Source organism: Nesoenas mayeri (genome assembly GCF_963082525.1).
Source record: "Nesoenas mayeri genome assembly, chromosome: 2".
Lineage (NCBI taxonomy): Eukaryota > Metazoa > Chordata > Aves > Columbiformes > Columbidae > Nesoenas > Nesoenas mayeri.
In genome coordinates, this window is record NC_137543.1 from 24,744,248 (window position 1) to 24,761,461 (window position 17,214).

Here is a 17,214-nt window from a genome sequence, read left to right on the forward strand (position 1 = left end):
CCATGGATAAACAGAGGTTAATTTGGCTTACTTTTATTTTCCTCACAGAGCTTTCTCACTTGGCCAGGTTTTTCCCTTCACAGGAACCATGAAGACACAATCTCACAGACATAAGGGCAATCTAGACACAAGGACAGCTCAGATACCAAGGTCTTTTCCCACAGCATGAAGCCCAGCAGACCACATAGCGGGAGACTTGACCAGTGGGTACCTTCAGTTGCTCTGGCAAAGAAACCACATGTACAGATGTTCAACTCAGCCTCTGGGTCCACACTGGGGAGGACTTATAAAACCAACCACATTTCCTAGGAGGAATGTAGGTGCTGTAGGGAGCAGAGGCTATGCGATGCTTGGATTGCTTTGTTGAAACTCAGCAAGCTGAACACATTTTGTGGCCCAGACTCAATAATAAGGATCTAATCTGCAATTTAATACCTTAAAATCAATAAGATCCTAACAGCTTAAATTCCCTGTTGATTCTGGGCCTGGGTTTTTAAGGGCATTTCTGGATCTCACCTTCAGTTCCTGACATAGCAGATGTTGTGGAGGCACTCCCTGAGAAAAGGAGGCAGCAGCAATCCTTGTCACCCCCATACTCCTCCATCTGCAGGGAGGGTGGTTTTATTGAGGATCACATGTATTTGGATTAAAAGTGAGCTATAAAACTGTAATACATTTAGGAGACATAGCCTAGTCATTAAAAAAATGAGTAAGTGGTGTTTGTATGGGATTTGTTTCTGAAATGCAATTACAAAAATCCAATAAGATGAAGTTTTGTAGCATTTGCAGTTCATTCCATTTAAAATCTCGATCCACGTATCTTACTACACCAGTTAATAATAAGCCAAGGAAGAAAGAGGAAAAAATCTGTTATCTCATGAATATCAGTGATGGTGCTTTGTGCTGATGAAGTTCAGCTGGAGTCCTGTTGCTCTTTGAAACAATTTTGGAAAAGACCAAGTAAGGAAAATTCTCCAGACTATCCTGACAATAAGCCCCAGTTCTTTTCTGGCAAAAACAACCCTACAGATGAGTGAGTATTCAGTCTCACCATGCATTCTTTTTCTGGACTCTGCTGAAAATGCCTCAGTTTAATGCCAAATCTGTATGAAGATCTTTCATATTTATCTCAGGAAAAAAGTGAAAAAGAAAAGTATATTAAGTACACAGATTGGAATAAAATTCATTACATATGCCAGAATATTTGTAAAAGGTAACTTCTTATCAGGGAATTGGAGATGGAAACAACTTCTCTGTTGTAAATTAATACTTATTAAAATATTATTTACTTTGTTGTATGAATGAATGATACCACTGTAATGGCTTTTCCTTACTTTCTGTATTTAAAATGGATGGCCTAAAACCACTACCATGTCTTCATGTTTCACTTCCAGTCACAAGGCATGCACAGAGATAATTGTTTGCATAGAATTAATATGTAAACTTTGGAAGAGGAATCCATGAACTTCACAGAATTTTTTGAAGAACGAAGACTGTTTATCAGTTCGAAGTTTCAGTACTAAAGGAAATGTCCTGGTTTTGGCTTGGATAGATTTAATTTTCTTCCTAGTAGCTGGTACAGTGCTGTTTTGCATTTAGTATGAGAAGAATGCCAATAATACACTGATTTGGTTGTTGCTAAGCAACGTTTATACCAAGTCGAAGACTTTTCAGCGAGGAGGCTGGTGATGCACAGGAAGCTGGGAGGGGGCACAGCCAGGACAGCTGACACAAACTGGCCAAGGGATATTCCACACCATATATATTATGCTCAGTGTATAAACTAGGGAGAAGTTAGCCAGGGAACTGGCTGGGTATTGGTTGACAGGCAGTGATCAACTGCATTGTGCATCACTTGGTTTATATATTCTATTATTATTACTACTATTTTCCTTTTCTATCCTATTAAACTGTCTTCATCTTAAACCATAAGGTTTACCAATGTTTTTTTTTTTTCCCCACGATTCTCTCCCCTATCCCACTGGGGGTGGGGAGTAAGTGAACAGCTGTGTGTGGTGCTTAGCTGCCTGCTAGGTTAAACCACAAAAGGAGATAACATTTAAAATCAATAGATGAAACAACTTATCTAATATTCAAATAGCAGAGGGTTGTAAATATATTGTTATTATGCAACGAATAGGAAACTCATGATATGTGTGTTCGCCTCACTGCTTATGACCCCTGGGAATTACACCATATTTTATGATGCTTAGCAGTAGAATTAGTTTTTCCACATGTATGACTGCTATTCTGAATGTTCTCTGGCTAGTCTCCCTTTTTTCAATGTACACATTCTAACAGATAACGTTCCATGTAAAAAAAAAAAACCCAAAACAAACACCACATAATGGGAATGTGTATTTTTTTCTGTGTTTTACTTTCACCTATACATTCAAATCTAAAGATAAAAGTCTTACCACAAAGTTTAGTCTGGAAGACAGAGGTCAGTGTTTCAATCTGACTGAAATTAGCAACCAGAAACACATGCTCTTCATGCGGTTCACTCCCAATGGACTTCAGCGTGTTCATGTCTACTCTTCCCACTCCAATGGCAAAAATCAGGATACCCGAGTTACGAGCTTTAGCAGCAATCTCTGCCACTGGATCCTGAGGTCTCCCATCTGTCACTATCATGATAATTCGGGGCACATTCTGTTTCAGAGGTCGAGCTCCTTCTGACTCTGAAAATGCAATGTTCACTGCATACTGAATAGCCAGTCCAGTCATGGTGCCGGATGCCAGGTGCATCATCCTCCTCACTGCTCTTTCAATATCCTGCTTCCTCCTGAACGTCTTCAGCGAAAACTCCTGTTTGACCGTGCTGCCGTACTGAATCAGACCTACTCGCGTGGCATCAGGGCTGATGTCCAGAAACTGCAAGATGGTTAAAATAAACTCCTTCACTTTTTCAAAGTCGTAAGGACGTACGCTGCGAGAGCTGTCAATGATGAAGACAAGGTCCAGATCTTTGTTGCTGCAAGTATTTTCTGGAAGGCAAAATGCAAACAAAAATCATTTACAAGAATTTCAAAATGCAAATAGGTTCAGGCTGACCTGACGTCTCAAAAATGTTGTCTAAACAAACACTCTGACAAGTGCTGGGAATATACATGAAAAATAGGAGATGCCAGAACTAAGGCTACTTGGGTAATATAACTTTGGCCTCCAGTAAATAACAAATGCTGCCTCTTACACGATCATATGTATGTGTATATATAACTTTTTTTTTTTTTTTGTGGTGAGATCAGTTCCCAGAACGATTACTGATAGTGGAATGGGTACCTTGTGCTGTACTCTGTTTTGTCATTGTTGTTGAGATTTTGATCTCATACACCATGCAGGATAGAAAGCCCCTCTGAATTACATAGTTACTACTCAAGTGGGGTGCATTGTGATGTTTTTTGTGGTACTGCCTGAGAATTAGAAACTGATGAGGCAGGGTGGTATCAGTTCTCCATTACAAACATGGAAACAGAACACAAAGAAATTCAGGTCAAAAGCATCTGTCAGTTGCGGTCACCAACGTGAGACATGAAGAGACTGATTTTTCAGGGAACTTGGCATCAAGCAGGACTTTGTGTGTACAAAGTACAGCTCTCAATGACGTCAACGGCAGCTGTGAGTGCTCAGCACTTCTGCAAATCCAACCCCATGATTTCAAACACATAATTAATGGCCATCTGGGAGAAGTCTCATCTATTGGACTAGCTCAGCATTACACAGAAATTCTGTGGCTGCATCAGAGATAAAATCCTGTTGTCTACAGTGGCACTTGACTTGGCCAAAAGACCACTCATTCACTTCCTGAAATCTGCTTCAGCCATCAACAGTCCTTTTATTTAAGAGCCACGGAAGGTATGCCTGTATCTGACAACTGCACAGTCAGGCAGGCCAAGCTATCACAGATAACAGCAGAAGGGAAGGCTGGCTGCCTTCTGGGCATGCTGTCAGCTTTCTGGGACTTTGGGTATACATCCTCTGGCTTCTGCTCAGCATCCTTCCGTTTTGAAAGAATAGGTGACATAGGCATGAGTTGCATTGTAAGAATGGATAGGGACTGAACCACTCACAGCCAGTACATAGCAGACTTAAGGCGAGCAGGGCGAGGTGAGCCACGTGCCTTGTCACAGAAGGCAGCATATGGCAAAAGATTAAAAGGCCTTTAAAGGGCTTAATGGGATGCTGGTGAAGAGAAATCAATGGAGGTTTAATATTTACATTAAAGACCCTTCCAAATTACGAAATTCCTTAGCCACAAAAGCATGGCAGTTAGGGGAATACTTGCAGGTAGTATTGTCTTGTTCTTGAACTTTTTTGTATGCATCCACTTTTGACTGCTGTCAGAGACAGGACACTGGGTTAGATAGACCTATGGCTCCAATCACTGTGTCTGTTCATGTCCTTAGATTCCTGTGGCTATGAATCAAATTGTGAGGTAGCTAGTTGTCCATTTGTCTGCCTTGCTTGAAAGATTACAGGTGGTAAGAATTCTCATCAAACAGCAGTGGTGTCCTCATCCTACTAAGCTGAGATACCCCTAACCAGTAATCTTCCCTATTGCCCAACCCAATTCGATTCCCAGTGCACTCTCATCCATCTTACGCACTCAATGAGGCAAATGCTCAGTAGAAAAGTAGTATTTGACTGTACAATTAAAGGTCATGTCATACTGCATGAGTACAAGTGGGCCAATCAAAGACTCAACAGACAAGTCTTTAGATGCGTTCACTTGTGAGTGCTGATGAATGTCAACCATGTCCTTCTGCTGAGGCAAGATGCCTGTTTTCACTTGTTAACTCAGAGACCTCTTTCATAGATTACCAAGAACATTTGTGGGCACAGAATAAAAATGCTCTCTGACGACAATAAAAATGACTGCCTGGATTTATTCATATGCAGTCTACAGTATGGCTTTATTCATAAGTGTTCAAGTTGCTTATTCTTTCAAAATTAGAGGATGCTGAATACAAGCCAAATTGAGCAGAAACAAAATTCCAGTTCTAATGGGATACAGATTTCCTGAGATATTAACTATTTTCCATCTTATTATCCTAGTGGCAGACCTAATTATTAATGACTTTTACAAATGTAACACGAAATATTACAGCATGGTTATAATACAAAGATAATGCTAAGATATGATTTGTGGGAGCAGAGCAAAGGGAAAGAAAGATAATTACAGAAAAAAGGCTAAGAATAGGTATGTCTATATGAGGGGAAGGACAGAGGAGGGAGAAAGGGTAAAATAACTACCATTTTATTTCCCTTAAAACAAGTCAAAACTAGAGCCATGGTGCTGAATCCTTTTAAATTGAACATAAAGATTTGGATCCTAGTCTGAAAAGAATCAGTTACATATTTTGAAGTCAGGCGTGAATCTTGGAGGGAAAAAAACTGGACGGCATTAGTGGATAGTCCTACCAGAAACACAACCCCATTGTGCTAAATTACTTAAGAAAAATATGTCAGTCTAAAAGCAATACAGTATATTTCAAAACTACTTTCACTAGCAAAATTCTATCTATAGGAATACCAAACATTTCCAAGTTGAAATGTATTTAAAATATTTGTCTTCTGACTTGGGGATTTCTAATAACCTTGTAATTATTAATGTTGATTTAGCTGAAATGGGCTCAATGAAAAATAAAGTGTAACTCTTTTACCAAGCAAAACTCCAGCTGGGTGATACTTTGAGGAGTAGCAATCAGTAATGACTAAGAGATCTGAACACTCATTTCCTCAGATAAATGTTCAGCGATACCTTTTTAGCAGTCGTATGCTTTTGCACTTGCCCTGTAATCTATAACCCCTTCTTCCTACCAGTTCTCACATTTAAACAGAGAACTTTCTCACAACTTTGGCAAACATCCTCGTACCCAAAAGTAATTCCCTTCCACTCTTCTTATGAAAAGTGACATACTCATTGAAAAGAGCTACTCATCCATAAACCTGCTTCTAAGTCAGCAGAGGTTTTGTATTGCCAACACAAAAGTTAAAAAAACCCTCCATGTGAGTTGTATTATCCAAAGGCAAGGGACAGACAGGAGAGGCAAGACAAGAACAGACAACGTAAGGGAAGGTCAGGTCAATAGTAAATATATTCTCCTCCTCCACTCAATATCCAGTTTTTCTGTAAATGACAGTTACAGTGATGCCAACTTCACAAAATTAACAATGAAAGGAAATTTCAGTTCTCCCTGGAAGAATCCAGCTGGGATCCAATTACCTAGATACATAAAACAGAGCTTAAAAGAATATTTCACACTGAGCATCTTGATATCCTCTAAAACTGAAAATTCCATTAAATTATTTTCTCCGATCTCTGCAGGTTTCCCTCTACTCCTTTCTCAAAGCAAATTATGCTCTGTCCTGAACCCCTGCTTCAGCTTTGACAAAGTTGACACTGCTTCGATTTAGCTCACCCACCCAAGGTCTCTGTCTGAGACTGCGTTTGTACCCTCTCCGCGTATTTCTAACTAATGCTACATTGCTTTAATATAACTAAAGCAGCACCAGGGAGTTTTCCTGGGCATTCAAATTGACTCTTCTAGGCTGTCAAATCATAGAACGGTTCCTGCTATTGTTTGGTCTAGGGCAATTAGCATTTCTCAAGCAATCCACAGGCATGATGCAGAAAGTCTCAGGAGCCAGGGACCCATCCTAATAAGCAATGTGGATGCAACCAGTCTGTGAGCAATCTAAGACACAAGCTAAGCTCAGAGGCCAGTTTACCTGCATACACAGAATTAAACACACCTTCCCACTAAAACAGAGAGGTTGCACGCAAGCTGCCTACTGGGAATAATCCCTGTCCCCCTGTAGCCTCTGAACCACGCACAGGGATTACCCGGAGAGTGCTAATCACTGCGGGCCATAGACAACTCCAGCAATTCAATAGCAACAATAACGGCGGAGTCCCAGTGCCCAAGAATGTCCCCTGGCACTGTTTAATTTCCTCAGACATTTCTATTTTGAGATATTCAAACTGAATACACTCAAAGGACCCAAGTTTAAGATGGTGATTTTTCAAAGGTTTTAGCAAGCCAGCTCTCTTGAAAAGACTGTTTAAAAATCAGTTCTTTATTTTCTATTGTCCTACATCTTTATGATTCCTTAATACTTTTATTTTTTTAATCTGGATTTCACTCATTCGGTTATGTAGGTCTTTATGCTAATATATGAGAATGGATTAATGTTAAAGAAGTCTATTGCTGTATGCAAAGGAAAAGGTTAGCTCGATCTGGTAAATATTACAGCTCAGACATTGAAAAAGTAATTTATACCTATTATTAGTTCCATGAAAATTTTGCTTATATACTAAGACAATTTATGCAAAAAGGAAGGATGAGATCAGTTAAGAAAAAATTATATCATAGAAAAATTATTGCCAGAGCAGGCAATGCACTAATGGCAATTTTAAGACTCAATATATTGTGTTTCTTAGCTCATTCCACAGTAACGTATACACAAAAAATTACAGCCTGCGACACTGCCAACAAGAACACGAGATTTATTTTTAGATTTTATCTTTGAGTAACAGAACAAAAGTCTTCACTCAGAATTAAATAAAAGAGGAAAAATCTGATCTTCCAGCACATTATAAAACTTCTTCCTAATTTTCTCTCCTTTCTTTGCCATTCTGTTTATTTTATTTTTCCTCTAGCCCTCAATGTTAATTGCCTCACCTTACAGCTTCTTTCTTTATAAATCTCAGTATAACTCCTACCAAATTTGTTCAAAAACATATGAACTTGCTGGGTATCAAACATTTGTTCTTAAAGTCCAGAATTCTGGTTTTCCTAGCTCAGTATATAGCCAAAAAGATTGGATTTGACAGGTTCTCAGATATTTCCAAAAGATTTCTCAGCTCATCGAGAAGGTTTGATCTTCTTGCCATACAATCATACAAGTAAAGAACACTCAAATTTGCAATTTGTTCATAAATATACCATGAGCAAAATGGTCTCATGGGAAGAAAGACAAATCTATGCATCACATACATACGCCTTCCAGGAAACTGCAGTAGCTGCATTGCAAAGATCAAGCAGGAAGTACATAGCAGTTAATGTAACATTGTTCCTGTTTGGAAAACACATTTTGCGGTTGTTGCCAAGAAAGCAGTAACATATAGCAGTAATTCCAAGCACTTCTTGGCTCTAGTGAGACATTTTGTGCAAGTTAACTTCCACCCCTTTTCTTTTGTAATTTTAATTTAAAGAAGGGCAAAGGATGGTATGGTGCATTTCCGATATAATCACACCTAGTTCCCGAAGTGAACATTAGAAATGGCTCAGTACCCCTTTCCCAGCACACACATATGCTGCATGAGGTTCTGGAGGTAACCCAGTCTCTTATCAGCTCTGGGACAGACCCTCGGTCCCAGTCCTGCCTCCGTACTCCCTGGCCCCATCCTGGCTCTGAGCCTTTCCCCAAACTCACAGGCTTCTGGCCATAACCCAAAGATCCATTATGAGTTTGGCAGCTTGCTCATTCCTCCTTACAAATTTCTTCATCTGGGAAACTCTGTAAATGCAACACAGCCTCCAGACATTTCTTTATTGCCTCTGACAAAATCTTTTCAGGACTTCCAAAATTTCTGGGAGAATTATACAGCAGTAGGCTCTTTCCATTTCCTTCCACATGCAAGTGCTTCATTATCAGTCACTGCAGGAGGGTCCATTATCTTGTTCTCATTTCACCTCATTATTTCTATTCCTTCCCTGTCATCTTTTCCAAAATAATAAGGTCATTGTCAATATTAAGTCTCTCTAATTCCAGAGTCTCAAAACTGATTCCTAGTATTTCTCCATCTCTTTACGGAGACTGGTGCTGTCTCTAGCATGATGCCAAAGTGTAGTGTAGGGATACTCTCAAATTTTGTGTGTGTGTATGTGTTTTTGTTTGGTTTGGTTGGTTGGGTTTGGTTTCTTTTGCATATTTCAGCTGTTCTAAGATGGAAACTATTTGGTTTAAACCTCCTTTTATGGTCAGGAGAACCAGAGAGTGGGATGCATTCCCTTGCAGGCAGGGGAACACCTGAACAGAGGAATGAAGCATCTTTTTCTCTCCACACCAGTCCCAGCAGCATCGACATCTGCCCAGCACTTCCTAATAGAAACAAATGTTACGTGCTCTCAGCTGAGCACAGCTCACACCCAGGAGAGGAGGAATTAATTTTCTGTGCCCTGATGGAGAAGCCTCATAGTACACACAGTTAATGCTACTTTGAATCCAGTTCCCAAGGCCAGGCAGGAGGCATTTACTCTGCCTGTGACTCTGCCTCTTCCTGCACACATCTGTAAAACAACAAATCACAACCAACACACACACACAAAAAACCCCCATGTGTGGTTGCATGGGAGAAGATGATCTTCGTTTCTTTCTCCATGAAGATCTGAAGCTCCTTTCTTGCCTGAGCTACCTGGGGCATTGCTGGAAGGACACAGAAATTATTACAGAAGGAAGAGAGAGAAAGGAAAGAGCTGTTAGTAGTAGCACACAAAATTTAGTGAAAAAAATGTGACTTTACTGAGTTGTGCTGTTTCCTTTCAGGACATTAGCTTAACATTTTAAAAACTCCCATCATCATTTTTTAAAGCCGCCCATGTCTTTGTTTACAGAGAAAGCTGTTAGCAACTTCAACATTACTCATTGATCAGCTGACCCGAAACCACATATTTCTATCCATTGGTAACAGTCTAAGTATTAGAGCCTTTTCCAGAACAGTTACAGAAACATCACCGTGGGATAGTGCCATACACCATTTCCCCTTACTCCCCAAAACATGTGGAACATCACACCCACTGGCCAACTATTAGTTCTACCACTTCAGCAGTACTTAAGTAAGTAGATGGTGTCTTCTGGCTTCCAAGGCAATTTAAAGGCATGTTGTCTTCATTCACAATAGTGTCTGATAACCCACTCACGCCTACAAAATGAGACGTTCCTGAAGTTATGAAAATGTTGTTTCCAGGATTTTCAAGTTAATTTTGCACATATATGCTTTTTTAATTATTAAGCTAAAGTACTGACAACAAAGCCGAAACCACCACATTCAGTGTTCTTTCTTTTAGCCTGATCTTCCTTCAAGACAAAATACACAAAAAGGCTTTGAGCTCTTTGAGAATATACACACAAAACCAGAGTCTGTAATTTTACTCAGTGAATTATTGTCAAGGCAAACTTTTTCAAACAGAAATGGTATTTCACAGTAATTTGTGGGGGTTGTAAAAAACAATTTCAGAAATACAAAGATCATTTTCAGTTTAGTACATGACTCAGTTTTTTCTGTAGCAGCAGATATTTTTTCCTCCTTTTGTAAAGCTTAGAAATCACTTAAAAAAAAAAAAGATGAAAAAAGGTAAAAAGGGGAAAAAGATAAAAGAATAAGAAAACAAAAAGAGAGAGGAAGCAGAAAGAAGGGAAAAGGCTTTGCTAGAGGAAATGCTTACACATTAAATACTGCAGAAACAGAAAATGTGCTGCTAGAAACAGAATTATATACCATATAACATTAATTAACAAACTGCCCTTGAAGTGACTGAAAATTTAATGCTATTTTGATACATGACTTGAAGATCAATAACAAATACTAAGTAAGACAGCTGGTAAGTGTAACATTGTTATATGGTTAAAAATCACCAACACAGACCAAAATCCAAACTTTCTGGTCTCCATGACAGCTGGCTGCAGATGAGTGTACTCAGAATAGGACACAAATCCCTGGGGTCTGTCATGGTCCCAGCGAGCCCTCATGGCTCACTAGCTGGGTGTGCTTAAAGGATAAAAGCTTCTGCAGGGAACAGCTGGGTGGGCAAGGATATGATTGACATTCAGATCTCATATTCTTGGACTACAGGACCGCTGTTAGGGGCTGGGGGGGCACAGCCTCAGCACAAGCCAGGCTACCCAATCTCAGAGCCACAAGAGGGTTCCTCACTGTGAACAAAATCCAGAAATCTGAATGAGTGGGATGGTCTGAGCAAGTGGTCAGTCGTGTTCCTGGTCACAAATGGTGCTCCCCAGGCTCAGTATTTGGGCCAGTTCTCTTTAATATCTTTATCAATAATCTGGTTCTCTTTAATATCTTTATCAATGATCTGGATGAGGGGATTGAGTGCACTCTCTGTAAGTTCACAAACGACACCAAGTTGGGTGGGAGTGTTGATCTGCTGGAGGGTAGGAAGGCTCTACAGAGGGATCTGGACTGGCTGAATCGTAGGGCTGAGGCCAATGTATGAGGTTTACCAAGGCCAAGTGCCGGATCCTGCACTTGGGTCACAACAACCCCAGGCAGCGCTACAGGCTTGGGGAAGAGTGGCTGGAAAGCTGCCTGACAGAGAGGGATCTGGGGGTGTCGGTCGACAGCCGGCTGAACATGAGCCAGCAGTGTGCCTAGGTGGCCAAAAAGGCCAACAGCATCCTGGCTTGTATCAGGAATAGTGTGGCCAGCAGGACCAGGGGAGTGATCATCCCCCTGTATTCGACACTGGTGAGGCACCACCTCGGATACTGTGTTCAGTTTTGGGCCCCTCATCATAAAAAAGATATTGAGGTGTTGGAGAGAGTTCAGAGAAGGGCAACAAAGCTGGTGAGGAGCCTGGAGCACAAGTTTCATAAGGAATGGCTGAGGGAACTGGGGCTGTTTAGCTTTGAGAAAAGGAGGCTGAGGGGAGACATCATTGCTGTCTACAACTACCTGAAAGGAGGTTGTAGCATGGAGGGTGTTGGTCTCTTCTCCCAAGTAACAAGTGGTAGGACAAGAGGAAACAGCCTCAAGTTGTGCCAGGGGGGGGTTAGGTTGGACATTAGGAAAAATTTCTTCACCAAAAAGGCTGTCAGGCATTGGAACAGGCTGCCTAGGGAGGTGTTGAGTCACCATCCCTGGAGGTATTTAAAAGCCATGTAGATGAGGTTCTTAAGGATATGGTTTAGTGGTGGACTTGGCAGTGTTAGTTTTATGGTCGGACTTGATGACCTTAAAGGTCTTTTCCAACCTAAATGATTCTATGACTCTAAGTGCAAGCTTCCTCCTACTGTTTTAGACCCCAGTCAGGTGGATAATGGACAATAGCTATTGCAGAGAAGAGGCCGAAAGCTGAGACATTAAGATGAAAGCTGAAGTTTACATATTTGGCATAAAGTCCACGGGAGACCTCTCAGCTATTGAGGCAATCAGTACTGGGAAGCAAAGCACACAACTGCTAACACTGCCCTGAGGCACAATATTTGTGAGATGTACACACACACCTCAAAAGGAAGAAACAGGTGGATTACCAGACTGTAAAATGCTTTGCTCTCTCTCTTTCCAAATATAACACATCTATATTTATATAACAATTTTATATTTTAGTTAGAGAGTCTAAATTGATACCTATTTGATTACCTTGTATTGTTATAAAAGTTTGGCTACCTTTTAATTATAAATGATTTTGCTTATATTTTAATTAAATATGCAATAATTCAAAAGACGTAATTTTCAACCTCTTCCAACCTTTATCTGCTGCCTCAAATAGTTTAGATCTCCCTGAATACTGTGACAGCATAGTATGTCAAACACATGGTAAAGTTATCATGACACAATTCTGACTTCAACTGGGATGCAGACTTCAGTTGCAATGACTCTACTTAACATCTCTGAGGACAAAAAAACTTGGCAGGGTTGCACTTATATAAAAAACACATACATATGTTGAAGCTGTGAATGAGTCTCTTAGAGCAGTTATCATCCCATGTCGGATCAGCAGTCCATATTAGCAGGATTTATAGATTTCAGGCCAGCTCTTAGTGTATAAATGTACAATGAATTCAACCAAAACTAAACAGAAATATTACCTGCACTCTACAGAAGCATCATGGACCGGACTCACTTCTGTCACATATTTTCCCTCCTGATTTCCAGCTAAAATTTAACCCAGAATGGTTAACCTGATAATGTTCTTGAGCCCTAAAGTTACATACACATAAGTTTAAGAACTGGATTGGATTTAAGAATGTTTGGAATAACTTTAACCAACTGTAGTGAGAGATTTATAAATTTAATGAATGCTCTGTGTACTTCATATTACTTCCTTTCTTATTATTAGTGGACTCACATACATACAACCAAGAGATAAATTATTATGAATTTTGTTGCAAAATGTAATTTAACACAGGGACATTTGCATTTAGCAGCAGTTTCTACTGAACAGGAGCCAAGTACATTTCCTTCTTGGCCTCCCTTCCCCTCTCTGTTTCAATTTTGTGCAGTATCAGTTAATCTCTTGTAGTTTCTTTCTTACAGTATCATGTAGTATCTAAAGGAATGCCCCCTAAATTAGCTTTTCTCCTTACATAAATAGCTACTTTCAAAACCAGGTAGATAATGGTTCTATATTTCTAAGGAACAGAAGGAATGTTATTGCTTAGAATATTATTCTACAGGTAATTCAATTATTCCCATGCACCCACTTCAGAGCTCTCCAAAGAAATATGTCCATGTGACATGAAATACATGCCCAGTTTACAAGAACAGAGTTCACCAAGAAAAATATAAACAAAAAAGTGTGTTTTTTTCCATAATGTTGAAATTTTACTTTGCTTTGTTTTATAATAAATGATTAAGATGCAGCTGGACATAGGTCCCAAATCCCCTTCACCAAAAAAACCCCACATCATCAAACATCATAAAAAGCTATATCTTGCAAGGACTGGGTATGTGCTGCTTCTGAGCATGGAACCTGCTGAAAGGTGCTGTGGACCTCTGACCATGGCCTTGAAATCACAGTACGGGAGTCAACTCTGGACAACTGACACAGCTCTTAATTCATTTGTTTAGGTGCAGAAGTCCATTTCAGCTCTATCTGAATGGAATTAGCTAATGTAATAGACACAATTTTATCTTTAAAATCATGTAGCCAAGTCTATTTCCGTTACTGCTTTTCTTTAGTATCCAAAAATTAATGCTAAGCCAGCAAACCGGTTTCAATGATCTGCATGTAATCTAATAAAGCAGCTGCACTCAGCAGGAACACGGATATCGTCAGAGAGCTAAGTAAAAACTCTTCAGAGCTCTGACAAAGCCTTTCAAATAGAAGATTCTAAAACAAGAATCTAAGTTTCCTTAAGGAATCAGGATAAGGCCAAAGATCTAATACTCGGGATCAAATTACTGATCAGCGTAAATTTAGTGGCAAAATTTAGTTCATATGCCACTTAAAGGGAAGAAGCAACTGCAATCTTCCACAGGAAAGACAAATGGACCATCCTGTTTCTTTCTGTTATTTCACAAGATTTTGCAGGACTATGGAAACAGACCTTTAAAACATAAAAACACCTAGATTAAAAAAAAATTGGTAAAATGAAGAAAAAAAGGATTTAAATTATTTTAATGCTACTAATATTCACATGGTGTAATCCTTCATTTTAGTCCTAAAAACAGAGAACTCCACCCAAAAGAAAACCCCAACCTGAATTTTTATTACTTTTCCAGGTGGCTGTTGCTTCTTTGCAGCGATATTGCTCACTTTCTCCTGCCAACCAAGTCCTTCACAACAGCAGCAACTGTCATTGCCACCACTACTTAGAATTCTTATAACATATAATATTTATAACATATTATATAGAATGGAACAGTATCTAATCCCTGATAAACTGCTATAAATCTGGAGTGATTTTATTAAGTCAAAAGACTTGACATCACTGAGATCATGGTTTGGCCCTGTTCTTTCTTATGTACTTTAAGGAACACTGCAGCTTTCCAGAGTGTGGCATGCATTTTACACATTCTGTTCTTTACAGAGAGGCACGTTTTAACCATGCCACTGTTTATACGCACTGCTGAATTTGAAGCAGGTGACCTAATTCATTGAACAGAATGCAAGGCCCAAGAGTCTGACTCCAAACTGCCACGTATTTTTACGGTCTGGACCAGAGAATGTCCCAAGTTTCTTGCATCATTTAATGTCTTGAAAGGTTCTTTCAGTCAGAGCTGCCAGAATTGTTTGCGTCCTGCACACGCCAAACTGAACAGGGATCCAGAATTTTCCAAATGCAGGGACCACAAATTGCTTGGCTTTTGAAAGAACGAAATAATCTAATCTATACATTTTGATTTATATCAAGTGCTAATTATTTTACTGTACTTTCCACTATTTAAAATATGAAAAAGAGGCTATAAAAGCAATTAAAAAAAGGGGGAGGAAAGGCAAGCTGGAAAACATGACACCTTTTTGTTTCTCCAGATAACTACTCGCTATTCCATTCATCTTCTAGAGAGATAGGTTGTTTATTTCTTAGAGTAATAAACTCAGGTATTTCCTGGGGACCCCAAAATATTCAAGAAGGGCTGCTATTTAATCACATTTTAGAATTTAGGATTTTAGAAAGTTTGAGAATCTTGTTGAGTAAGATGTGAATGTGGTATTTCTCTTTGCTGTTCCACATCCATGTTTTTTGATGGACTAGATCTCCAGAGCTCTGGTTTTCAGCCTTCAGCTGCAGAACGTCAAGTATCTCAAGATCACATCTATTAATTTTGAGAAAGATTAATAAGAAAGGGAAATCTGCTGTCATTTGGCTTAAATTTGCTCCATAGTAATTGAAAACTAAGAGTTTTAAGTTAACAAAGGATAGATTTGGAATGGTACTTTATAGAATTTTAGATATTTAAAGAATTACATTTTGTTTGGAGAAGAGTTTCTCTGATAAAACTTGGTTGTCCCCTCTCTGTCACCCATTCTCATGTTCTGGCTTTACTTCTTCTTCTTTCTTCCCAATGCATCTTCTGCAAGACATTTCACATGTCTCATGTTCACCTAAGTTCAGTCAACTTCATGGGGAGGCATGCCACTTAACATCTCCCAGTGGCTGGAGAGAGAGATCTGATCAGATCTACTGCTGATGTGCATCATGAATGCCTAATGATGGACCATGTCCAAAGCCCCATCCATGCACTGTTCTCATAATCTGACAATTGTTTAAACAACGAGCAAAAGAAAATGACTGTAAGTCATGAACTGTTAGCAGATGAAAACGTTGACCAGTGAACTGCCTGATGACATACAGGCAATCATCAGCAAGAGAGAGAAGAACCTTTTGTTTTAAAATATGACAGCCACAAGCTAAAACGTCTAGATCCTGCCCTTAGATTTTGGCAAAAGAGCAAAAATGTGCTGCTCATTATAAATAAAATTATCCTAACAAAATGAAGGGATTAACATCAAGTAATGTAATGACAAGCCCCATCTGAATAGCCACTGATTTCCATTAAACCATTCAACACACACCACATACACGTAGACAGCTAAAACTGTCTGGCATGGTAAATGGCAGCTTTGACAGAGAGTCCATGGGCCAATATGTATTCTCTCTAGGCAGAGAATATCTGATCTTTTTTCCAAGATAACAGTCCTGTAGTAAATATTTATTTCATACCACTTATAGAAAGTAGATCTAGTACCCCAAAAGTAAACACCCTCTTTCAACAGCTGCTAACTGGTCAACAAACTTCTCATATTCCTGCTTGCAAATGGCAATCTTCTTTTTATTATAAACTAACTCAGCCAAAGTTTGGCCAGCTGCTCATGCTTTTTATCATTTGTATTTGAGACAGCTTTTGGTGGTGGTCTTTGGTTTTCCTTTTCTTTTGTGTGCATGTGTGTGTATAACTTACCGAGTAGAGATTGCGAGTTAACATCCCTTCTTCGGGTGAAACGTCCTCCAGGGAGATCTTTTGCCATGACAAAGGCAGTGGAAAGCAGAATGTGTCCAAACAGCAGAAGGAAGTATGCAATCATTTTCTTCATCTTCAAGAAACAGAGGGACATTCAGGGATATGAAACTGCAATGAAGGACAGAAGGCGATGAGCATTTCGATTACATAAAAAAATACACTGAAACCACGTCAGCCACCCAGCTGCATTGCTTCCCTCCCATCACATCCAAACATGCATATACTGACACAGAATAACTGCATCTTCAAGAAAGAAAATCTACATCATCAAGTAGCAGTTAGCAGAACCTCCATAGTGTTTATAAATATTGTTAGTTGAAGTTCATAGTTAAACCTAGTTAACATTTAAAATGTATTGACTTTTACAATCATTTATAACAATCAAGAAGTATTTTTAAAGCAGGAAAAGGAACTTTGTTTCAGTCAGCCTGTCAACATAAACACACTTGAGGAGGACACGAAAATATTTTCATTATTCTACTCGGCACTCTCTTGCATTTTTT

The 17,214-nt window shown here is 39.3% G+C and overlaps 1 protein-coding gene across 1 annotated transcript in view; it reads right to left on the minus strand.

The window, feature by feature from the left end:
- Window positions 1-16,805, minus strand: part of MATN2 (matrilin 2) — a gene marked incomplete at its 5' end in the record, with an annotated part of 60,852 nt that extends 44,047 nt beyond the window's left edge. The window contains 2 exons of the mRNA XM_080340337.1: window positions 2,418-2,987; window positions 16,652-16,805. Coding sequence (XP_080196463.1) covers window positions 2,418-2,987; window positions 16,652-16,805 — 724 coding nt within the window. The remainder of the gene's footprint in view (window positions 1-2,417; window positions 2,988-16,651) is intronic.
- Window positions 16,806-17,214: the final 409 nt, after the last annotated feature.